Source organism: Bos taurus, chromosome 23 (assembly GCF_002263795.3).
Source record: "Bos taurus isolate L1 Dominette 01449 registration number 42190680 breed Hereford chromosome 23, ARS-UCD2.0, whole genome shotgun sequence".
Lineage (NCBI taxonomy): Eukaryota > Metazoa > Chordata > Mammalia > Artiodactyla > Bovidae > Bos > Bos taurus.
The window spans coordinates 39,860,702-39,886,174 of record NC_037350.1 but is presented as its reverse complement, the minus strand read 5'-3'; the positions used below and the strand labels follow the sequence as shown (position 1 = coordinate 39,886,174).

General features: G+C 41.7%; 1 protein-coding gene across 1 annotated transcript in view; it reads left to right on the top strand.

Moving 5' to 3' along the window:
- Window positions 1-18,661, top strand: part of CAP2 (cyclase associated actin cytoskeleton regulatory protein 2) — a 134,996-nt gene extending 116,335 nt beyond the window's left edge. Inside the window, 6 exon segments of the mRNA NM_001098979.2 lie at window positions 4,930-5,119; window positions 7,134-7,309; window positions 8,866-8,989; window positions 9,085-9,167; window positions 14,013-14,153; window positions 18,190-18,661. Of these exon segments, the coding sequence (NP_001092449.1) occupies window positions 4,930-5,119; window positions 7,134-7,309; window positions 8,866-8,989; window positions 9,085-9,167; window positions 14,013-14,153; window positions 18,190-18,300 (825 nt within the window). The 3' untranslated portion in view covers window positions 18,301-18,661.
- Window positions 18,662-25,473: the final 6,812 nt, after the last annotated feature.

Below are 25,473 nucleotides of genomic sequence, written 5' to 3'. Positions count from 1 at the left end.
GAAAACACAGACCAAGATGTGGGTCGCCAGGCCTGTTCATGAAGTTGGAGATCACTGTTACCTGTATATACATCTGTCCCTCAGGGGCTCTCCTTACAGGACCTCTGTGCTCTGTAGACCATTTGATGCTATGGCCCCAGCTTAAGCCACCCCAGCAATTCTCCGGCTCTCTTGACCCCACTGTCCTGAGAAGAGCCAGCCAGAGCCCACACTGGGCCGCCAGGGACTCCTGTTCACGTGAGTCACAACACATGAAACTCCATCTGCAACGACTTGTGCGCTCAGCATTCCCACTAGATCATGACTTTCTTAACAAACAAGACGTATGCCTGCTTCCTCATCATCCACCCAGTTCCTTTCAAGGTTGCTCTTGGCAAATGTTGAATGGACAAATGAGTCTATTCTAATTCACTTTCAATCTATTGAAGAGTTAGGTTCTATTTAGATCAGATCATTTGCTCTTGCTATGGTTGAATTTGAAAAATCTTAGACTTTAAAAAGTGAAAGTTGAAAATTTCCCCAAAAGGGTAATTATTAAGTAGAATATCTTCAATGGAAAATTTTTCTTTGAAGCTGATTTCTTTTTTTTGTTTTGCTTAAATAGCTATATTTCACTTTTTGCTCAATTTTTGTCACAAAGACATAAAAAGCTCCATATAAAAGCACCCTATTAGTCCTACTTTCAACAAACTCAACAAAATGGATAATTGGAGTCCCGTCCTCTCCAAATTAACTGGATAACTAAGACTATGGTGTGTGTTGTGGGGGATAGAAGTGGTTGTTTAATTACACCAGCAAAACAGTGTGGAGATTTCATTTAAGAACTAGAAGTAGTTTCCCTTTCAGAATAAAACCTAAATTCCGAAGTAATAAAATAAGTAATTATTTCAAGTAATATTTAATGAAAATATTCTGATTCATTTTAGTATATAAATATATTACATGTAATATAATTATATGGAGAGTATACATAACCAAAACTTTACAAGCTTTCCACATGCCCACATACAATGGTTTCATTATTTCATAGTTATCATTCATATATTTAAAGTCAGAGGAAGCAGCTGTTCCCAAGACAGTTGAAATTAATTTAGAGAAAGGGATTTGCAGACGTTTTTAAAAGTCTTTGTGCCTCCCTTTCCTGACTCAAAAGTAAATAATCAAGCATCTGCTCTCAAAATTAATCTTGATAGAGCTTTCAAAAGCAGCATTTTTAGGTTATGTGCTGTGTTCATACAACATAAGTTAACTTTTGTACCCTGAGTATAGCCATTTAAAATCATAAATTTCAGAGCAAGTACCCCATTACTGGCACCAGTGGGTACTCAGGAAAAGTGGACGAGCAAGAGTCTAACTGCTAGAATGAGGGTACAGAGTCTGAACAAACCAGTGTCAAGAGTGACTTGCTGCTGAGATGCCAATACTGAAGACTTCTTTATCCCATGGGATAAGGCCCGGCTCCAGAGTTGGCTGTAGGAGCCGGGTCAGCTGCCGAGGCATTGGAGGGATGGAGCAAGTAGTGGGGATAAAAATTAAATTATTACACCACCACCCAGTACTTCATGGATATTCAAGCCAGAGGCCCACGAGCAGCACTATGTACATGTTAGTAGAGTTAGTTGCTCAATCGTGTCCGACTTTTTCCGACCCCACGGGCTATAGCTGCTAGGCTTCTTTGTCCATGGACTTCTCCAGGCAAGAATACTGGAGTGGTTAGCCATTCCCTTCTCCAGCAGATCCTCCGGACCCAGAGATTGAACCTAGGTCTCCCGCATTGCGGGCAGATTCTTTACCATTTGAGCCATCAGGGAAGCCCACGTATATCATGGGTAACCCATGCCTCTGATTTTTTAATTGATTGACTACTTTTTTTTCACCTGAATATAGCAAAAAGGATTTCCCCTGAAGAAAATTTTAGGATCAAGCAGATATGTGCTTGAATTATATTGCTGCCATTTACTGGCCATTGAATATTTGGTCAGCCTTTCTGACTTCCTGCTTTATTTTCTGTTAGAGGGGGAATTTCAATCTTACTAATATTGTGATGACTAAGATTAATCTCAGCACAAAGCATAGAGTGTTTCTTCCCAAACTTGTCCACACACTGGAATCACCCAGGGAGCTTCAGAAAGTACAGAGGCCCATGTTCTACCTCCCCAGAGTGTTCCTGCTTGGGAATTTCTAACAGATCCCCAGATGATTCTAAAGTTCAGATAAATTTGGGGACCCTTGGCATTGAGCCTGTCCTAAACTGAGCATTAAAGTGAGTGAAGTGAAGTTGCTCAGTCGTGTCCGACTCTTTGCAACCCCGTGGACTGTAGCCTGCCAGACTCCTCCCTCCATGGAATTCTCCAGGCAAGAGTACTGGAGTGGGTTGCCATTTCCTTCTCCAGGGGATCTTCCTGACCCAGGGATCGAACCCAGGTCTCCCGCATTCCAGGCAGACGCTTTAACCTCTGAGCCACCAGGGAAGCCCACTGAGCACTAAGTATCTGTTAAATGAGTGGGAACAACCAGTGCCTGGCAAGTGTGAGATTTTCCAGAATTCTTGGCTCCCTTCCCTTCCCTGACCATCTCCCCTGTCTTAAGGAAACACCTGAAGACAGTGTCAGGCTGTGACTCCAGTCGATGCAGCTGCCACTCATGCCAGGCAAAGGAGAGCACAGAGAGCTCTGGTCCCACATGCCTGCAGGAGAAGAGCAGGTGGCAAAGATCAGTTCATTGTGTGGCGCAGCCTAGGGCAAGCCTGCTAAGGGAATGCCTGATTTGCCTTCGAGGACACTGTGCATGGAAAGCCCCTGAGTGCTGCTTGTCATGTCACCCTGGAAACTATAGAGCCTGGGCTGCACCCTTACTGGAGCCAGAAACGAGCCAGAACATACAAAGGATAAACCAAAGGCAGAGTTTCAACTGGTCCTGAGTTCTCTTATTTTTTTGGCTTTTATAGTCAACATTTGTTGCAGTAAATCCTTTGTTTGGTGTTCCCGGGTCAGCCATCCGAATGTATCATAGTTCCAAGAAGTTGAATATGTGGCTTAATTGGTTTCAGTGTCCTTTAATGGCTCTTGGAGAGAGGCTGTGAATTCTGAGAGCGAGGGAACCATCTAAGTCGTTCTAAGATTTAGAAGCCCGTCTCCCCTTTCCACAAAACAGGAGATCTTTAAAGCTGCAGGGTTTCAGATGTGGGGGAGGGGCCTGGCCCTTCACTGACTGAGTTATGATATGCTTATGAGTAAGAGTAATATGTTGTGGCTCTGAGTGTCTGGAACCGAGGACTGGAATAGTGTTAGATGTGCAAATCTTGTATTTTATGCTGTTTATGATTCCCAGCAAATTCTCACATTTCACCCCAGTAACAAAATAGGGAGTGTTTAAGATACTGAAAAAAAATTGGTCTGTCTCATGAACTGTGCAGTTATTTTCTACTTGACCCAAGAATCCCAATGGAGTCAGACGTTTATCAGGAGTTCTTCCTGATAAACAAACAAACAAAAAAATTACAAATTACAATTTCAAGAGACGAGAACTCCCAGCCTACTCAGTTTTAAAGATACTCATTCTCAATAAGAGAAGGACCTCGTATTTTCAGGATAATTCTCACTTAATAGGGATTATATAAGTACTTTGAAAAGAGTGTAGATTTTTCAACTGAAAAGTACCACAGGTAAAAAGTTCCTGATATTGACACTTTGTAATACTTCCATGTTTATGAAAATAAGGGTCTGCTGTCTTTGTTAATACTTAGCAGTAATGTTGATGTTTTACACATTGTGTTTGGTATTGAAAACATATTAATATAAGCCTCAATTGCATGTTCATCACTCTCAATTTTCAAAGTTTCTGATCTTTTAATTGAACTAACTTACCATTCTTTATCATAGGCATACAGCTTTTCTCCGGGTTTAAAAATAAAACGGTGTATAACACCAGGTTATAGTGTATGTGTGTTTCTATCCTACTAGTTTTAAACTCTGTGACAACTTTGTCTATGGGGTCCTCTCAAAACATTGAGACAAATCCCTCTATTTTCTATCAATCACCTTTTAGTGACATCTGAATTTGTTAGAACTTCATATTGAAAACAAAGATTGAACTTTGCATAGCAGAGAAGAGAGAAAGCATGAGCCTTGATCAGGCAAAAATACAGTTTTCTCTGGTTTACAAACAGTTAGCATTAGACGAACCAAATCATCAGAAGGATCCCGGGCCCTGATCACCTGCGTGTTTGACAGACATGCCGGTCACATGTGATCCTCACTTGGGGTTCAGTTTGAGGCTTACATACTTGAAAAACAAGTCCTGTAGAATGTTTCAGTATTTCTTTTCTTAGCTGCTCAGAAGGCTAACCACTGAAACTTTTTCACCTCCCTCCCTCTCATTGGATGGTTGCTATTCCGTGTCCCCAAAGAATCCTCTTATCAGTTGCGCCACTCTTTTCTTGTGATTATCAATTGGCCAAAGCCCAGTTTCATTCATATCCCGAGCTTTGGACATGAACCTATGGCTTTGTTTTCCTGATGCTGGGAAAGATTGAAGGCAGGAGGAGAGGATGAGATGGTTGGATGGCATCACCGACTGAATGGACATGAGTTTGAGCAAGCTCCAGAAGTTGGTGATGGACAGGGAACCCTGGCGTGCTGTAGGCCAAGGGGTCACAGAGTGGGACACGACCGAGCAACTGAACTGAGCGGGCAAGCTCCTGCACATGCAGTTTCTACGTCATGCTCTGTGTTCCCAAGACAAACCCCCACTCGGTCCCAGGTCTTTGGAAACAGATCCATGATGCACAGGTGTATTCCTAGGTGCCCTCTGTGAATCTCAAACCCCAGTCTCTCACTGACAACAGGTTCTCAGTGATGCTGGCAGAATCTCAGTTCTCAGCAAGGGCATCATTTCAGTAACGTGCTTTCCATCTTCTCTCTCCCGCAGGGTCCGGTCGCATCAACTGCGTCAGCATTGTCTGTCCTCTCCCTTGGGCCTGGCCTTCCTCCACCCCCGCCTCCCCCACCTCCTCCAGGGCCACCTCTGCTTTTTGAGAGTGAGGGCATAAAAGAACCGTCCTCTCCTTCACGCTCAGCTTTATTTGCACAACTTAACCAAGGGGAGGCAATTACAAAAGGTGAGAAAACCAGGCCTTGAGGCTGTCTCCCTCTGGCTCCAGGCACACAGATCCCCTGGAGCCCACGGTGATGGATACATCATTCCATTTCAGTCTCCAGTATACAGGGAACTATGAGATCGTGGGCTCAGTGGGCTTCTGGGTGGATCAAAAAGAACTCAAGGGATTCTAGTTTCAAGTTGACCAATGCACTGTATCACTACTTCAGCCCCTGACACTCCAACACCAGCTCCAACCAAGGCATCAAGATCAAGTATTTAGAACCTCTGTCCTCAAGCAGTGTATGGGCTTGTCAAAGAATTATATCATTGAACTACCTTTGTCTTCATAGTGAATGGTTACTTTTTTTTAATCATACACTTAATAAAGTCATTATTGACTATGCCAAAGCCTTTGACTGATGGATCACAATAAACAGTGGAAAATTCTGAAAGAGGTGGGAATACCAGACCACCTGACCTGCCTCTTGAGAAACCTGTATGCAGGTCAGGAAGCAACAGTTAGAACTGGACATGGAACAACAGACTGGTTCCAAATAGGAAAAGAAGTATGTCAAGGCTGTATATTGTCACCCTGCTTATTTACCTTATATGCCGAGAACATCAAGAGAAATGCTGGGCTGGAAGAAGCACAAGCTGGAATCAAGATTGCTGGGAGAAATATCAATAACCTCACATATGCAGATGACACCACCCTTATGGCAGAAAGTGAAGAAGAACTAAAGAGCCTCTTGATGAAAGTAAAAGAGGAGAGTGAAAAAGTTGGCTTAAAGCTCAACATTCAGAAAACTAAGATCATGGCATCTGGTCCCATCACTTCATGAGAAATAGATAGGGAAACAGTGGAAATGGTGACAGACTTTTTTTTTTTTTTTTTGGCTCCAAAATCACTGCAGATGGTGATTGCAGCCATGAAATTAAAAGACGCTTACTCCTTGGAAGGAAAGTTATGACCAACCTAGACAGCATATTAAAAAGCAGAGACATTACTTTGTCAACAAAGGTCCGTCTGGTCAAAGCTATGGTTTTTCCAGTAGTCATGTATGGATGTGAGAGGTGGACTATAAAGAAAGCTGAACGCCGAAGAATTGATGCTTTTGAACTGTGGTGTTGGAGAAGACTCTTGAGAGTCCCTTGGACTGCAAGGAGATGCAACCAGTTCATCCTAAAGATCAGTCCTGGGTGTTCACTGGAAGGACTGATGTTGAAGCTGAAACTCCAATACTTTGGCCACCTGATGCAAAGAGCTGAGTCATTTGAAAAGACCCTGGTGCTGGGAAAGATTGAGGGCAGGAGGAGAAGGGGACGACAGAGGATAAGATGGTTGGATGGCATCACCGACTCAGTGGACATGAGTTTGGATAAACTACAGGAGTTGGTAATGGACAGGGAGGCCTGGCGTGCTGTGGTTCATGGGGTTGCAAAGAATCAGACCCGACTGAGCGACTGAACTGAACTGAATAAAGTCATGTTTCCAAAAACCTTATGCAAATATATTTTTGTTTTGTATGGGCAATAGGAATTATGGTATAAGTGTTCTTATGCGCTGGGCTGGGAGCCAAGGACCAAAAAATTGAACAGTTTTTCTGGCTCCAGCTGGCTGCATTGTCCCCTCATCTGTAAAGGAAGAGAATGAACTTATAACCGTTAAATCGATTCTGACCTATGTTTGCTGAAATGCCCTAACTTTTTAGACTATATCTAGGTAATGATTTGGCCACAACAGAAGTAAATCATCGAATTCTTTCTGGTGAGGTAGCTTTTTTGCATAATTTTATCTATCATCTTATCTCCAAAAAGAAGTTCCTCCAATTAAAAACTACTTAACAGTGCTTATATCAACTCTAAACATATGCAGGTCTCAGGCTCTGCATACTAACCTTGAGAAAACACTCAACTGCTAAAATAACATTACTAAAAATTCTTAGGCCGTTTACATCATGTTCATCCAAAAAGTAGGGACGTTTCCCTTTGCATATGATGTAAAGAAATGTGTCTCTGTGTTACCTTCCCAGGACTCCGGCATGTTACAGATGACCAGAAGACATACAAGAATCCCAACCTACGGGCTCATGGAGGACAATCTCCATCTCCTACGAAAAGCCACACTCCAGGCCCCAAGTCTCCCCAGTCTCATCCTTCTAAGAAACACACTCCTGTGTTAGAGCTGGAAGGGAAGAAATGGAGAGTGGTGAGTGAAGCCCTTTAACTGTATTCCTGATACACTCCAATGAAAGGAGCAATGGCTAAACTGTTTGCCAAGGCCTTAAGGATTTCTAAGGCTTCCCAGGTGGTGCTAGTAATAAAGAACATGTTTGCCAGTGCAGGCAGTGTAAGAGACACGGGTTTGATCCCTGAGTCGGAAAGATCCCTTGGAGGAAGGCATGGCAACTCACTCCTGTATCCTTGCCTGGAGAATCCCATGAACAGAGGAGCCTGGCAGGCTACAGTCCATGGGGTCAGAGAGTCGTACATGACTGAAGCGACTTAGCAGTAGCACTAAGGATTTCTAAGTGAAAAGACAGAGACACAAGTCGCTTTCTAGAAACCAAGGCCTTTCTGAATGCTTCCATAAGTGTTTTTTGGTTTTCATTCTTCTCATGTATTTTTTCTTCAACTTCTTCAAAATTATTCTTTAAACTCTGGTAAAGTGCACATGACAGAAAATTTACCATCTTAGCCTTGACGTGTACATTCAGTGGCATTAAGTACCATCGGACTGCTGTGCAGCCATCACCACCATCCATCCACAGAACTCTCTTCATCTGTCAGAACTGAAGCTCTGTATGCCTTCAACAGTAATTCTCCACTCCCCCTCTCTTCAGCCCCTGGCAACCACCTTTCTACTTTCTGTCTCTATGAATCTGACTCCTCTGTCAGTGAATTTTAATCTGTGCCCCATCTACTGTAGGATCTACTGTAGGATGTTTCATTCTGTTCCACTGACCAAGGCGCTGATATAACCTACTGAGTCACCCATCACTTTCACCATTGTCTGAGCAGGACAGGACACTTTGTATGTGGATGGAAGCTGGTACCCCCTGTCAATCCAGTATGAAAATGTTAGTTACTCAGTCATGTCAGACTCTTTGCAGCCCCATGGACTGTAGCCCATGGAAGGAATTCTCCAGGCAAGAATGCTAGAGTGGGTAGCCATTCCCTTCTCCAGAAGATCTTCCCATCCCAGAGATTGAACCCAGGTCTTCTTTATTATTGCAAGTGGATTCTTTACCATGTGAGCCATCAGGGAAACCCTGCCAATCCAGGGGGCTTCCCTAAAGGTGGAGGAACAAAGTCCCCAGAAAGGTTGTTGTGCTCTGAAAATACACTGGGACTTGGACCATTGCTAGTCTATGTACCCAACTCCTATTTGCAGATATTGCTACAGTATCAACTCCAGACTCAGCATCTGGACTTAACCAAAAGCTCTCACATCCCTGGCCCAGCCCCTACCCACTAGTTAGTGCCTGACGCCTGACTGTTCACAAGTGGACCCTGACCCCTACCCTCCCGCCCGCCGCCGCCCCCCCCCCCCGCGCCACCCCCCCCCCCCTGCCTTCCAAGTAACCATTCCCAACATCACAGAGACAGGAAGTCCTGTGGTTTAGTCTGTAAGAAAAAGGTTGCTGAAGAAAGAACATACTGAGAAGCTCTAATTGGTGAATGCCCCACAGTAACTTCAGTATGCAGTGGACTTCATTTTCTGTCTGTCCTTATATTTAATATTTGCCTGTGTTTTAATTTTAGGAATACCAAGAGGACAGGAATGACCTTGTGATTTCAGAGACTGCACTGAGACAGGTGGCTTACATTTTCAAGTGCGGCAAGTCTACTCTGCAGATAAAAGGGAAAATAAATTCCATTATAATTGGTAGGGCAGAACTATGGATCTGTACTCATTATGATAAATTGCTTTTATAAATATGCTGTCTGTATTTAGGATTTTGTTTTGTTTTGTTTTCCTAGACAACTGTAAGAAGTTTGGCCTGGTGTTTGACAATGTGGTGGGCATTGTGGAAGTGATCAACTCCAAGGACATTCAAATGCAGGTAAGTGGTCCTTTCAACCTTGCCCAGCCACCACCAGACCATCCCTTCTGTTTACAAGGGGCCCTCCATGTCCAACTAGAAAACTCTTACTGTCTTTTCTCTAGACACAGCTCTGTCTTCACCTCTTCTCTGAAGCCCTCTCTTACTTCTTGGACAGTGTTAATTCCCCCTTTTCACCCTCTTATAACCCACCCTGTTTTGCACAGCAATTACAAGTTTACCACTTCTATTTCAGGAACAGCTAATTAATCTTTACAGTTCCATAAATTTGCATAATACCAGCACACAGTAGGTGTTCAGTAAATGTTTGATCGAGTGAGTGATTGGAATGAATCAACTAATGAATGAACCAAAATGGTAAGAGATTCACTTTGCATCATAGTACCCTGCCAAAGAGGATGTTTTTCCCTCAGGAAAAAAAAGTGATTCTGGATAAAGTTTTTCTGAAGAGTCAATGAGGTTATCAGCAAAACAACCTGGAAAGTAGGATTGGAATTGAATTTGCAAAAGAGAAGAAAATCTGCACTGTTTAAGCAATTTTAATTTAGCCAAATGGGATTTTATAATATGCCCAAAGCTAAATGACTTCTTACTTTGGCCAACTGTAACTACCGTCTTTGATTATACTCTTTTCATATTGTTAATCACCCCTTATTATCTGATGTTTCCTGATAATGTTTGTTAGACTTGGCTTCCAGTTTTATAGATGGTTCTCTTTGGCTTTACTAAGCTTTTCACCACTGCCTCTTTTAACTGAAGTAGTACATTCCATAGTTGGCACATACATGGAGATATATTTTAGGACCCTCCATGCAGAGAAAAAACATTTAATCTCTACCTCATACTGTACATGAAAAGTGAAGTCCTAATTGTGAAAAGAAATACTTTTAAACTTTGAGAATAAAATATAGAAGAAAAGGACAAATGAATTTAACCTCATTAAAATATATGTGTTCAACAGAAGACATCAGATGCAAAGCTAAAAGACAAGGCATGAATTGAAGAAAGATACTTGCAATGCAGATTATCCAAAAGGACTTATAACCAGAATTTATAAAGTTAACACAAATCAAATAGAAGAAGACTAACCACCCAATAGAAAAATGGACAAAGAATATTAAGGCAATTCAGAGGAGGAGAAACTGAAGTGTTTGATAAATACATGAAAATATGCATAACCTGCCTACTAGAAGAAGAAATGCAGATTAATTGGGTATGTCCTCTTATGCTCATCAGTTTTGAATTCAGGCTGTGCTTACTTTGCAAAGGGATTGTGAGCTGAAACTCATGCATGTCAGAACTGTGCAATTTGAGGACTGCCTATATATTAAAAAGTCTCCTGGTATGAAAGTTGTTACGAGAATCCTGATACATCAGTGTTGAAAGAGCAAAGTTATTACACTCACCATGCAGAGAAATTGGCACCATCTAATAACGTCAAAGACAGTCATAGCCTGTAACTGAGCAATTTCACTCTTGGGCGTGTGCACCTAAGAAGCTCCAATACATATGTTGATGAGACGTGTAAAACTGTTTATTGCAGTATTATTCATAATGGCAATAAAACCCAGAACAATTTAAATGTCCAACAGCTGGTAAATGAACAAATAAATCCACCTAATAGAATACTGTATAATAGTTAAAATAATTGAATACACTTACATGTTTAAAAACAGGGAAATCTCAAAAGCAACCTTGAGTGATAAAGGCAAATTACAGAACAACAGGCATTGTATAATATGTCCCTTTATATAAAGATCAAAGACATGCAAAACAGTATGCACATGTGAAATGTACTCATGTAGGCTCGAGTTCACCTCAGGAGCCAAGCCTGCTGTGAACTGTAAACACAAAATTCAGAAGAGTAGTTAAGTCTGTGGAGGGAAGAAGGGAGCACAGGGAGATGGTGGATGGTATAGAGGGCCTTTCTACTATAGTATAAGATTATAGCTCTAAAAATAAGGCAAATAAGCCAAAAAGTTAAATTCTGATAAAGCTGGTTAACAGACATATATATATGTATATGCATATTTGTTTTATTATTCTTTGTGTGCTCCCATGTTTGAAATATATCCTAGTTTTTTCGAAGCTATGAGCCTTAAAATAATCTGGAAGGATGAATCATGGTTATCTGTCCAAGAGGGATAGAAACTTGGCAGCCTGGCTCAGGAACAAGAGAGAGACATTTTACTGAACACTTCTCAAACTTCTGGATGTTCAAACCAAGTGAATTTCATTACCTATTTAAAACATTTAATAAACTATTTTAAAAGGGCCTGGACACAATGAAGACGGAAAGCAGATTAGTGCAGGCTGCCTGGCGATGAGGACAAATTGACTATAAATGGGCAATGGTGATATTTGGGGGATGATGGAAATATTCTAAAACTGAATTGAAGTGACGGTTACACGAATTTACTGAGTACCATTAAACTGTACACTTAAAGTAGGTGAATTTTATGTTTGCACATTTTACTTCGATAATGCTATTTAAAAGATTTCAAGGGGATTTCCCTGGTGGTCCAGTGGCTAAGACTCCATGCTCCAAATTCAGGAGGCCCAGGTTCAAACCCTCATCAGGAAACTAGATCCCACATGCTGCAACCAAGAATTCACATGATGCAATTAAAGATCCTGAATGCCCAGGCTTCCATGGTGGCTCAGTGGTGAGGAATCTGCCTGCTAATGCAGGAGACATGGGTTCAATCCCTGATCTGGAAAGATACAACATGCAGAGGCGCAGCTGAGTCCATGTGCCAGAACTTTTGATGAACCTATGCTCTAGAGACCAGGACCCACGACTGCTGAGCCCGTGTGCTGCAACTGCTGAAGCTCATGCTGCCTAGAGCCCGTGCTCTGCAGCAAGGGAAGCCACCACAGCGAGAAGCCTGAGCACCACAGCGAGAGAGTAGCCCCCACTCGCCGCAACTGGAGAACGCTTGCGAACAGCAACGAAGACCCGGCACAGTAAAATAAATAAATAAATAACTTTTTATAAAAAGATCCTGAATGCCACAACTAAGACCCAGCACAGCCACATTAATTAATTTTAAAAGATTGAAAGGAAGAAAAGGACATGGATTCGTGTGATTTAGTTCAGTTATTCAAAAAATAGTACAAATTGTGGGAGAGAGAAGAGACTTAAGATATTATGTGGAAATTTTGAAAACTTTTATAGAAAAATGAAGAAAGTTAATACAGATACATGCATTACATGCTACAGCATTGGCCTGGGCAAGGTCACATATCACCTGTCACTCAACAGAGAAGCTACTTGTTAGTCCAGTTCTCCTGATAAGAAACAATCTCTGTTCTCAAAAGGTTTACAGACTACAAGGGATAAAAGGCATATATTGTATGTAATTTGCTCTAAGGAAATACTGACTAAGATGCTGTGGAAATGACAGTTCTTATCCTATCAGGACTATTTTTTTAAATTGTACTGTTTTTCAGATTTTTCATAGATGTTCTAGCATTTGTAAGGTAATACAGTGATAAATAAACAAAACTAAAACGCCTTTGCATACTGTGCTATCCTCATGAGACCCCGCTCTGTCTCATAAATGAATTGCCTAAGACACCCTGACAAATTACTTGCATTCCCTTTGCTTGCCAGGTATTCATACAGTTCTGGGCAGTATGGAAATGCTCTCCATCATTATAAAATAAATCTAGAAATTGTCAAAACATTACTGCTGACACATTCTTGATATATAGATATAGGTATTATTTTATTTTATTTATGGCAAAGCCTTGTTGCTTAGCTGACCTTAAACTACCTCTGCCTTTTTTTTTCCCTCGCTGTGGCTCAGTTCCAACTCAGTGTCCAGTTTCTACGGGGAGAGGAGAAAACAGAGCAGTGTGGTGGCCTGGCTGGGCTCCCCCAAGGAGTTCTTTACATCACCTGCACCATCACAAGCCTTGCTCTTTAATTTGCAACCCAGTCTTTTCTTCAGAGTGAAAGAGGAGATGTTTTTATCGCTTCAGTTACCATTACAAGAAGGAAAATTATAGAGTTGTAATATGGTCATTGGGGGAACAGTCTGTCCCTGTAGAGATTTGGGGGTGGGGGGGCAAGGTGGGGGGTGGCTATGTCTGAAAACAGGACTGTAAAAAAGAAATTTTAAACTGATCAGAATTTTTATAGCACTTGATATTTGTAATAATACAAAGAACCACCTCCTCTTGTGTATGGTACTATTTACCCATACAATGAGTGGCCTGAACCAAGTCTCCAGTTTGGGCTCCTGAAATGAATACATTTCAAAATACCTAGACACTCTTTATCTCATTTAAGCTCCGCATTCAGCCAGTGTGATTTTTATCTAGCAAAGGACTTATGTGAGAAGAATTGTAGTGATTTTTACTTATTCTTACTTAGATTGAGGGAAAAAATCTACTCATTTACATAATAATTTACTCTTAAAGGACAGTATTCATGCGTGTTTTCATCCAAGTTTCCTAGAGATGTGTCAAAACTAAAATTTTAAGCACATAAAAGCAAAAGCATCTTGTTTCTTTTATCATGAAATCAAATATATGCTTCATTTCCACTAATAGGGTTGTGAAGCATCTTCTGAACATTTAGCTGCTGTTTTCAAATTAGTCCCTTTGTTTGTGTCAGGAAAGAGACCGTGAGGTTTGAGAATCCCCTGGTGTAGTCCATTCATTCTGTCCCCAAATGACACCTATTAATTCACCTTGGAGACACTGTCGTCAACCAACCTCCCCAGCCCTGACCGAGCTATTCCTAACGCTTGCTTAGGCCCGTGGACTGTACTTATTTGGGGATATTGGAATTTCTATTTATTTGCTTTGGCCCTAGATTTTTTTTTTCTATTTCAGGTAATGGGGAAAGTGCCAACAATTTCCATTAATAAGACAGAAGGCTGCCACATATACCTCAGTGAAGATGCGTTAGACTGTGAGATTGTGAGTGCCAAGTCATCTGAAATGAATATACTTATCCCTCAGGATGGTGATTATGTAAGTACCTTTTAGAAGACTGTAAAGAAGTTTTCATGATTAACATTCTTAGAGACTGATTAGTCACCTACCAACCTTTGAGCTTCCTGTGTAGAAAAATGTGCAGTTAAGAAAGGAACTCAAGAGAATGGCCTTTCACAATTGGGCTCCCCTGTTAGTTTCTTGACTGTGCCCAGTCCTGGATTTGTGGTTCTCAAAGTGGTTTCCTAATAATTACCTTAATGGGCTGCTGCTGCTGCTGCTGCTAAGTCGCTTCAGTCGTGTCTGACTCTGTGCGACCCCATAGACGGCAGCCTACCAGGGTCCCGAGTCCCTGGGAATCTCCAGGCAAGAACACTGGAGTGGGTTGCCATTTCCTTCTCCAATGCATGAAAGTGAAAAGTGAAAGTGAAGTCGCTCAGTCGTGTCCGAATCTTAGGGACCCCATGGATCGCAGCCCACCAGGCTCCTCCATCCATGGGATTTTCCAGGCAAGAGTACCAGAGTGGGGTGCCATTGCCTTCTCCACCTTAATGGGCTAGCTTTCATCAAATAGTAAGGGCCCTCGTGGCTCAGATGGTAAGAATCTGCCTGCAGTGCAGGAGACCTGGGCTCAATCCCTGAGTCGGGAAGATCCCCTGGAAAAGGAAATGGCAACTCACTCCCATATTCTTGCCTGGAGAATCCCATGGACAGAGGAGCCTGGCAAGCCACAATCCATGGGGTCACAAAGAGTCAGACACGACTGAGTGACTAACACATCATCATCATCATCAAATAGTAGACCAGGTGTCTGAGCTTATTTTACTAGGACTTGTTATTTTCCTTTGGTATGATGGGGGCGTGGGCTTCCTGGTGGCTCAGAGGATAAAGAATCTGCCTACAATGCAGGAAACCTGGGTTCAGTCCCTGGTAGGGAAGACCTCCTGGAGAAGGGAATGGCAGTGCACTCCAGTATTCTTGCCTGGAGAATTCCATGGACAGAGGAGCCTGGAGGGCTACAGCCCACAGGGTCACAAAGAGTCGGACACGACTGAGGGACTGACACATGGTAGGGGCAAAAGGGAAGAAGGAGAAATGCTTTGGGGGCAAGCAGAGGGAAAGGAGGTAATAATAAGTGAACCTATTTGTACAGTGGTTCTCAAACCCAGCATGAGAACCAGCTAAGGATTTCTCTGGCTGTTGATGCAGTGTTAAGATGCAGTGCTTCCAAGGCAGGTCGATCCTTGGTCAGGGAACTAAGATTCCACTTGCCACGTGGCACAGTCAACAATTAAAAAAAAAAAATCAGCTGGGAAACATGATGAAAATACCAGGTCCCAAACTTTGCACCGAGAGGTTAGAATCAGGAGGATTGGAATGGGGTCCAGGAATCCGTGGTTTAATATATCCCAGATGATTCTGATGCCATCAGCCCATCCAGTGGCCTTCTGAGAAACACTCACCTAAGCTACCAGGTATTTTCTTTGTCTCTTCTCCTCACCAAAGCAGTTTCTAAAAGGTGCAAGCCCATAGTCTCACATTGAAAAGGAAGTATAAACAGATACACTTTTTGCGTCACACAATGTAGTGGACTTGCTGGTTGTTGCCATTTGGTGGCAAGTTATTAATATTTCTTCCTACTAGTCTTTGCTTCTTGAAAGAGAAATAAATCCAGAGATCATTCCCTCTGGTCCTAACTGTACAAGGAAGCAGTGAACCAGGGAAGGATGGGATAAAACGTAACTTAGCCAGGCACACCTGGCTAAGAGAGGTCCTGCCGTGGGCATAGTAATCTGGCAGTGGAGGGTGGGGATGACTCATCCGAAAGAAATCAGTCTCCCAGAGAAGATCTGTCATCCCATTGCTATCACGGCACTGCCAAGAAAGATCGGGAACAGCTGTAGTACAGTTACGATCAAAGAGGGGCCTTCACTCTGGAGCATTCTCCGCCTGGCTTGGTGCTTAAGAGCAAACGCCAAGCCTGGTTTACTCGTGAAGAGCCCCAGAAGGGGTATTGGACACACACACACACTTATTCAGACTGTAGCTTCTTTGCTTCATGGTAAGACTCCATTGCAGGGAATTCCTGGTGGTCCAGTGGTTAAGACTCGGTGCTTTCACTGCTATGGGTCCACTTTCCATCCCTGGCCAGGGAACTAAGATCCCACAAACCAAGAAATTGTTGTTGAGTCACTAAGTCGTGTCTGACTCTTTGCAACCCCATGAACTACAAGCACACGAGGCTTCCCTGTCCTTCACTATCTCCCGGAGTTTGCTCAAATTCATGTCCAAGGAGAGCAGCCAAAAAAGAAAAAGAAAAGACTCCATTCCAAATTTCACTTGAGAATTCATGACAGAAAGGGCTTTCCCTTTAAAGTAAATAAATAAATAGCCTCTTACAAAAGAAACAGCTGGATCCTACTTCAAGGAAGCTATGTGTCCATGTGTGTTTTCCACTGAAACATCACATCTCACCAACAGATGAGCACCAGCCCTTCAAACTGTGGTTTGTACAGGAAGTCCAGAGAGGCCACAAAACCAGAAGCAAGGAGACTGCTCCTCACCTTCCTTTTCTGCTCTCTTCTGTATCGACTGGGGACTCACTATCTACGGAAAGGAGAGACCCCAAGCTAATTTTATTTTGTCTAGTCTACAATTTTTAATGCTTTTAAAAAAAACTCATGTGGTTTTTATGGCTCACGAAGCTTGAGGGATCTTAGTTCCCTGACCAAGGGTTGAACCAGCACCCCCTGCAATGGAAGCCCAGAATCCTAACCACTGGCATGCTAATTCGCTTCAGGCATGTCCTGTGAGCCTATGGACTGTAGCCCACCAGGCTCCTCTGCCAATGGAATTCTCCAGGCAAGAATACTGGAGTGGGTTGCCATGCCCTCCTCCAGGGGATCTTCCCTACCTAGGGATCGAACCTGCATCTCTTATGTCTCCTGCATTGGCAGGCGGGTTCTTTACTACTTAGCGCCACCTGGGGAGCCCCCTAACCACTGGACTACCAGGGAATTCCCTATTCTGCATTTTTCTTTGTGTATGTGTGAGTGTGTGAGGGAGGGAGGAGGATATGGTGTGTAGTGTATCTGGGTGGCATGTGTGCGTGTATTTCCCGATGGAAAGAGTAGGAAAACAGGATGTATAACAAATGTATATACAACTTGGAGCACATTTTTATAAGTAATCAAAGAGTAGATAGATATAACACTGGGACAAAGCCCTTATCAGTGTGACTGGGGAGCAGCCTCAGCATCCCCTGGGGACTTGTTGAAAACATAGACTGTCATCCTATGTCCTTGATCTGCTGAGGCAGAGTCTGCCTTTCAACAAGGTCCCCAGTTGATGGTTGTGCATGTTTGAGTCTGGTGCAGAGTCATGGGTAAGAGAGGATGTCTAAGGTTTGAATTCTGGCTGCTCAGAGGCTTGACCTCTCAGGCCTCTGTTTCCTGTAGGTGGCATTTCAATAATATCTAGTTCTTAGTGTTCTTGTCGGAGAAGGCAATGGCAGCTCACTCCAGCGTTCTTGCCTGGAGAATCCCAGGGACAGGGGAGCCTGGTGGGCTGCCGTCTACGGGGTCGTACAGAGTCGGACACGACTGAAGCGATTTAGCAGCAGCAGCAGCAGCAGCGGTGTTCTTGTAGGGATTAACTTGAGTTCATTCATACCTGGTGTTCCACAGAACACCTGGTTCTTAGTAAGTTCTGGCATTAATGAGGATGCTGGCAGGCAGTCACAGAGCTGTCATATGACCATGCAGGTTTGGGATCTCTAAAATGTCTTTGTCCACCATGTAACAGGGCTTCCCTGGTGGCTCCTGCCAATGCAGGAGATGCAGGTTTGATCCTTGGGTCGGGAAGATTGCCTGGAGAAGGAAATGGCAACCCAGTCCAGTATTCTGGGCTGGGAAATACCATGGACAGAAGAACAGTCCCATGGACTGGCGGGCTACAGTCCATGGGGTTGCAAAGAGTCAGACACACCTGAGTGACTGAGCATGACTCTAATCAGCCATCCATCAGTTTGCAAAGCCTTGGTTTAAATAATCTTGCTCTTATTGCTTTTTTCCAGAGAGAATTTCCTGTTCCTGAACAGTTCAAAACAGCCTGGGATGGAGCCAAGCTAATCACTGAACCTACAGAAATCATGGTTTCTGAGAGACCACCAAAGCCCCTGACCTGAATCCCCACCCCAACATGAAAAAAAGAAACACGAATAGCAGCAGCATTAAGGACCTAGACGTTGCAGTGGCACCTACTGCTTTAGTTTTGGCCTCCAACGATTCTGTGCTGTAGAAGCGGCATCGTTTCTGGCACACCTCTGAGGGCTTTTGAAATATTTAACATTTCTTCATGATTTGCCTTTGTGTGTGATTTTGAGTTCCACATGATGACTTGTGAGCATTACATATTTAAAGGGAAAAAAAGAGAATTCTGTTCCCCTCATATCATTTTCACAGTAGCTGAGAGGTGAAGGTACTGCATGGCTCACTTTTACACTTAGGTTTAATTGCTAGTTGAAAATAAAACCTTCGGAAATCTAAGATGTACATTTTTACCTTTTAGGCAATTTCCATATATATAGTAGTAGTATGCTCTAAAAAGGTATGATTTCTGTTTTCTTATTTTTACCACCTTTATCAGCATGAATATACTGCCAGCCTGAATACATATTTGCTTTAAAAACATAAAGTTCCATACTAACATATCCAGTTTCTTGGTCCTTGAAAAGACCTGTATTCTTTACAGTTACCAAAAACCTAAAGTAAACTCTAATGATTCATCTTAAATATTTTTCTGCCATGTCACTTGGGAAACTTTTACTTCTCTGCATAAAGATTTTTATGCAAAAACATTGATAGGAAGAAGCAGGGTGTTTTTGTTTTGAGTTTTTCTAATACCTCAGAATTTTGCTCTAGGAACAAGCTCAGTGGTTGTTTTCCAGTTTTGAACCTGTGAGATATCAGATGCCTTGTAAGTGGTGTCTTTAACGTTTTATTATAGACTTTCTTCTTTTCCACTTGCCAGACTTGCTAACCAGTCTCAAAAATGAAAATTAAAAAGCCATAGTTATATTACAACTTTTAAAATCTAAAGAATTGTTTGTTGGCTTGGCTCGCTGCTCCTGCTTTGTGTTATTGATAGTACATGCTTTTTCCATAGAAGAGTAACTCTGATAATCCTTTTTATCTTTTTAGTACCTGATGCTGAAAGCCTGCAACTTCTTGGATCACTTGTAGTGCATTCTAGTATAATGCTTGCAGACCCAGTACAAGCATATATATTGTGCCTATTACAGCCTTTGGAATACATCATTTCTGTTTTTTAAATATCTTCTATAACCATATAGTACTCAGATTACTAATGCTCGTGTACCACAGTTTTGCTATAAAAGTTTTTGTCCAAAAGAATAATGTTGTGGCTTTAGTAAATATCTTTTTTTTCAACAGTAAACTTATTCTGAAATAAAGTAAAATTCTAATTGTTTAAATACTGTGATGAATTCAGGGTGTTAACATTTTTTTTTCCTCTTTGATTTGCCCTTTGCTCATATGTCAGCTTTAGGAAAGAGAGCTGAGTCTTTCTAGTTGAATTAGAGAATTTATCCAGTATGCCATCAGCTTCCCTGAAGAACAGACTTCTTCTAAACATCAGATAAAGCCAAATGTAGTAGGAAGGACTGTCAGAAAATTTTAGAATCGAGTTTTTTCTTTAATTGAAGTATAGTTGATTTGCACTATTGGATTAGTTTCAGGTATACAGAGTAGTGATTCAGTTATATTTTTTGCAGATTATATTCCATTACAGATTATTACACAATATTGACTATAATTCCCTATCCTATACAATAAATCCTCATTGCTTACCTGTTTTTCATATTGTAGTTTGTTGTTGTTTAGTCGCTAAGTCGTGTTCAACTCTTTTGCGACCCCGTGGTCTGTTTCCTCCCAGGCTCCTCTGTCCATGAGAAGAAACTCTCGAAGGTCATTAACTTTAGTGGCTTTATCTCATTTCTCATCCACTGAGAATTTTTTCCCCAATAATTTTATTTATTTATTTTTAGCTGTGCTGGGTCTCCGTTGTTGCATGGGCTTTTCTCTAGTTGCTGTGAGCAGAGCCTACTCTCTAGTTGCCATGCACAGGCTTCTCACTGGTGGCTTCTCTTGTTTCTGAGCACAGGCTCTAGAGTGCACAGGCTTCAGAAGCTGTGCACGTGGGCTCAGGAGTTGTGGCTCCCGGGCTCTGCAGCGCAGGCTGTAGTTGTGGCGTATGGGCTTAGTTGCCCCCCAGCATGTGGGGTCTTCCTGGATCAGGGATTGAACCTGTGTCTCCTGCGTTGGCAGGCAGACTCTTTACCACTGAGCCATCAGGGAAGCCCTGAGATTCTTGATGCTGCCCTTTCCTCATTAAACTTCCTTTGATTTGGCGATACACAATATACTTCTCATACTCTTGTCCCTTTTATCTTCCCCTTCCTCTCAACTGCTCAGCCATCTCCTTTGACTTCATCTATCACCTCTATGTAGATGACGCCTCCAGATTCTTAACTCCAAGTATCCAGAGAGTATTTCAGTCTGCCTGTCCCAACTCCTTTCAACATGATAAGATGCATGCACATTGCCCACACATAGCATCTTTTCCTCATCTGCATTTCTAGTTTGAGTCAGTCTCCTCATACCTTTCATCATAGATGTAAAATCAGCCGTTTCCTGTGATAGGAAACACTGAAAGAGAACCATGAGCTGGAGAAAACCATGGTTCAGTCTTGAGCGTGTTTAACTCAGCACATCTTTGTGATGCTTAGTTGGAAGTGGAGAATAGACGGTTGAATACGGGTTTGGAGTCTTTTCATTGTGTCTGATACCAAATCTTTAAGGATCATTTCAGAAGTAAAATATATTTTTAAATGACTTTTATGAAACATGTTCATTTCCAAAGAATTATTTTAAACCATTGGCACTCTCTGTACCACTTGATATACAGTTATAATTTTAAAGGCTTTAATTGCCTCAACCGAGACAAGTTGATTTTATAGTCTTTCACAGATTTCTTTTGCAAGTTTAACTATTTTAATGTTTCTGTGTGTGATGAAGCTTATATCTGTGTTACAAGTGGAAAGTAAACCAACTCAGATCAGCCCTCAATAATTCATATTTCTCCAAATGATTTTTTATTCCTGTGCTGTTTAGTAACTTGGCACAGAATAGGTAACTAATGAAGGACTGTTTGCTTATTGGTAGAGAACTTTTTCCAGGTTTCCCTCCAGAACAAGGTATTTATATTTAAAGATAATTTTTGCCTAAAACTACAACTTTGAATATTTGGGTTCTAAGTCCACTTTTATTGTTTTTTAGGATCATCATAGTTAAAAAAAAAAAAGATACCTCTTGCTGACATGAAGATCCAGATGAAATACGTCATCAACCATGCTTACTTAGCCATGATACTAATTATTAAGTCTCATTCACCAATATCACAAGGGTTTTTTTTAATTAAAATTCAATTAGTAACTTCCCATGGTGTCAGTATTTCATCCTGGAAGCTAATCAGAAGATATACATTTAAAGTTTTTTGTTATTTTAAATAATAACTCCTCACCCTCATTTCAGCTCCTAAGTCAGTAAACTTAAAATAGGAAATCTTCCCATGAACATAACAGTTCTATAGATTTATTTGGTAAGAGTGAGATTCGTTTGGGAAGACTACTTTGCTGCTCATGTTCTCTATGGGGCATAGTCATGCCCACACATAATGAATGGCACACATCCCTAGCAGGGGTGAGCTAATGGCACACATTGCCCAGCAGCCTGCCCTGCATACCGCCGATATTCCCCTTCAACTTTAAAGCTATAGAGAAAAGATCAGAGTTAGTTAGATGCAGACGGTCAGTTCTGGGGCAGTAATTGCCTTCTGCAATCAAGCATGATAAAATCTATAATCCTTTATGGATATTTGAAGACATTGTCCTGTAGCATTATAAAAGATGTATAGAGGTCCAGAGAAATATTTTACAAGAGCCATGTACAATATGTATCTTCAGGAAAATGATACAAGTTTATGGAAACATATTTAAAGGGGGTGTAAGTTTTAGATATATAATATATATATTTTTGTTTTTCCATATCCTGAGATAGAGAAGTTGGATAAAATAACCAGGAGTTTCCTCCACCATCATGAATTTCACTTTTTTAGCTCTAACTCTAATGGCAAATCAAAACAGATTTTTATATTTATCTGACTAATGTAAGCAAAAAGAAAGCAATTGTATATGCCTATTGGGAAAGAAACAGTATTTGAAAACCTCAGGTATCCAAATTACCCATGCAAATTATCTGACTAAATAAGGGGTCACTACTTTACTATATGTTCATTCATGGGTCACATGTAATTATCTGAAGCCTTTAAGAAGAATGTTAATATAAGCCCATTCACTGGATGTGGAATTCAGCGGGTGATGTCCTAAGATTAACAATTAAAATCTGGTTCTCTAGAGAGTTATCAAAATGTTCCTTTGTTAGCATCTAAAATAATTACACCAGCAATATGGTCTACGTTCTGCAGGCTGTTTCTACCAACTGGCTAGACAACTATTTTCTCAAATTAATTCCATACTGTATAGTTTACAGAAATAAGTCTCTCTTCGACATCTACTAGACAGACATATTGCCAATAAAACTTATCTTCAGGGGGAAAAAAAGTTCAAGCTTCATTAACTCTTCACAAAAAGTAAGTGTTGCACTAATTAGAAAGAGCTTTGGCATGGAACCAGAAAATACAATCTTCATTCTGAATATGCCACTAACCAGAGATGTGCCCACTTGACAAATACCTGTGACACTTTTAAAGACGTTATTCTTTTAATATGAGATCAGTGTGTCAAATGTTTTTAAAATATAATTAAACAAAATACAACAAGACTGTGTCAGAGTCACTTAGTTGTCCACCAAAATCTATCCTTCTTTCCTTACTAGGCTACATTTCCCAGTCTCCACTGCAGTCTGATGGCCATGAGAATAGATGCTCCTTGAGGGAACGTGAGTATTAAGTAACGCAAATCCCACTTCAGGACTTCATCTTTGAAGAGCACATATTTTCTTATGTTCCATTTCCCTTCTACCAGTCGTATCCTGAATGTGGCAACCAGCCTTAATCATGCAGATAACAATATGCTCCTGTTATGCAAGAATAACAGAAGGAGCCTTGGTCCTTGAATCACAATATGGAAGACAGCCACCCACTGACCTGCTTTAAGCAATTACATGGGAGATAAACTTAACTTGTGGAGGGAATGTTGCTGAAGCTGAAACGCCAGTACTTTGGCCAGCTCATGCGAAGAGTTGACTCATTGGAAAAGACTCTGATGCTGGGAGGGATTGGGGGCAGGAGGAGAAGGGGAAGACAGAGGATGAGATGGCTGGATGGCATCACTGACTCGATGGACGTGAGTCTGAGTGAACTCTGGAAGTTGGTGATGGACAGGGAGGCCTGGTGTGCTGCGATTCATGGGGTCGCAAAGAGTCGGACATGACTGAGCGACTGAACTGAACTGACCGAAGCTATTACACAGTTGGATTTATTTATCAGAGAACATTAACCTACCAAAATTAATATGCCAGCCAAGGAAGCCCATGTTTTTACTGATTCAGTCATTAGAAATACCTTTTAAGAATTTAAAAGGTGTACAGAATACATTAAGTAAAATGAGCATGTATTAGAAAAACATTGTAAGAATATTTCTATTAAAATATATATCAATTAAAAGAACTGTATTTGCATAAGTGTGCTCAGTCATATCTGACTCTTTGTGATGCCATGGACTGAAGCCCACCAGGCTCCTCTGTCCTTGGGATTTCCCAGGTAAGAATACTGGAGTGAGTCATTTCCTTCTCCGGGGGAATCTTCCCACCCCAGGGTTTGAAGTCAAGTCTCTTGTGTCTCCTACATTGGCAGGTGGATTCTTTACCACTATGCCACCTGGGAAACCCTATATTTGTACATAAAGGTATGTATATATTGGGTGAGAGACAATTTAGTATTGTTGTTACTCTTCAGTCTCTAAGTTGTGTCCAACTCTTTGCAACCACATAGACTGCAGCCCGCCAGGCTTCCCTGTCCTTCACTATCTCCCAGTTTGTTTAAACTCATGTCCATGAGTCACTGATGCCATGCAACCATCTCATCCTCTGTCGCTCCCCCTTCTCCTCCTGCCCTCAATCTTTCCCAGCATCAGGGTCCTTTCCAATGAGTCAATTTAGTATGGGTTAGTGGTTGACAGTATGGATCCTAGTTTTATCATTTACTGGCTATATGATTTTGAGGGAAAAAATCGCTTCTCTACACTTTGGTTTGTTTATCTTTAATGTAGTGATGATGATAATAGTATTTACCTTCCCTTTGGGTTGTTTTTGGGAGTAAATGAATTAATATATGTATCAGTTCAGTTCAGTTCAGTCGCTCAGTCCTGTCCAAGTCTTTGCCACCCTATGAACCACAGCATGCCAGGCCTCCCTGTTCATCACCAACTCCCGGAGTTTACGCAAACCCATGTTCATTGAGTCAGTGATGCCATCCAACCATCTCATCCTCTGTCGTCCCCTTCTCCTCCTGCCCTCAATCTTTTCCAGCATTAGGGTCTTTTCCAATGAGTCAGTTCTTCGCACCAGGTGGCCAAAGTATTGGAGTTTCAGCTTCAGCATCAGTCCTTCCAATGAACACCCAGGACCGATCTCCTTTAGGATGGACTAGTTGGATCTCCTTGCAATCCAAGGACTCTCAAGAGTCTTCAACACCACAGTTCAAAAGCATCAATTCTTTGGCGCTCAGCTTTCTTTATAGTCCAACTCTTACATCCATGCATGACCACTGGAAAAACCATAGCTTTGACTAGACAGACCTTTGTTGGCAAAGTAATGTCTCTGCTTTTGAATATGCTGTCTAGGTTGGTCATAACTTTCCTTCCAAGGAGTAAGCGTCTTTTAATTTCATGGCTGCAGTCACCATCTGCAGTGATTTTGGAGCCCCCCAAAAATAAAGTCTGACACTGTTTCTACTGTTTCCCCATCTATTTCCCATGAAGTGATGGGACCAGATGCCATGATCTTAGTTTTCTGAATGTTGAGCTTTAAGCCAACTTTTTCACTCTCCTCTTTCGCTTTCCAAGAGGCTCTTTAGTTCTTCTTCACTTTCTGCCATAAGGGTGGTGTCATCTGCGTATCTGAGGTTATTGATATTTCTCCCAGCAATCTTGATTCCAGCTTGTGCTTCCTCCAGCCCAGCATTTCTCATGATGTACTCTGCATATAAGTTAAGTATATGTATACCACATAGTAGAAATTATAGATGTTTTAGTCAATAT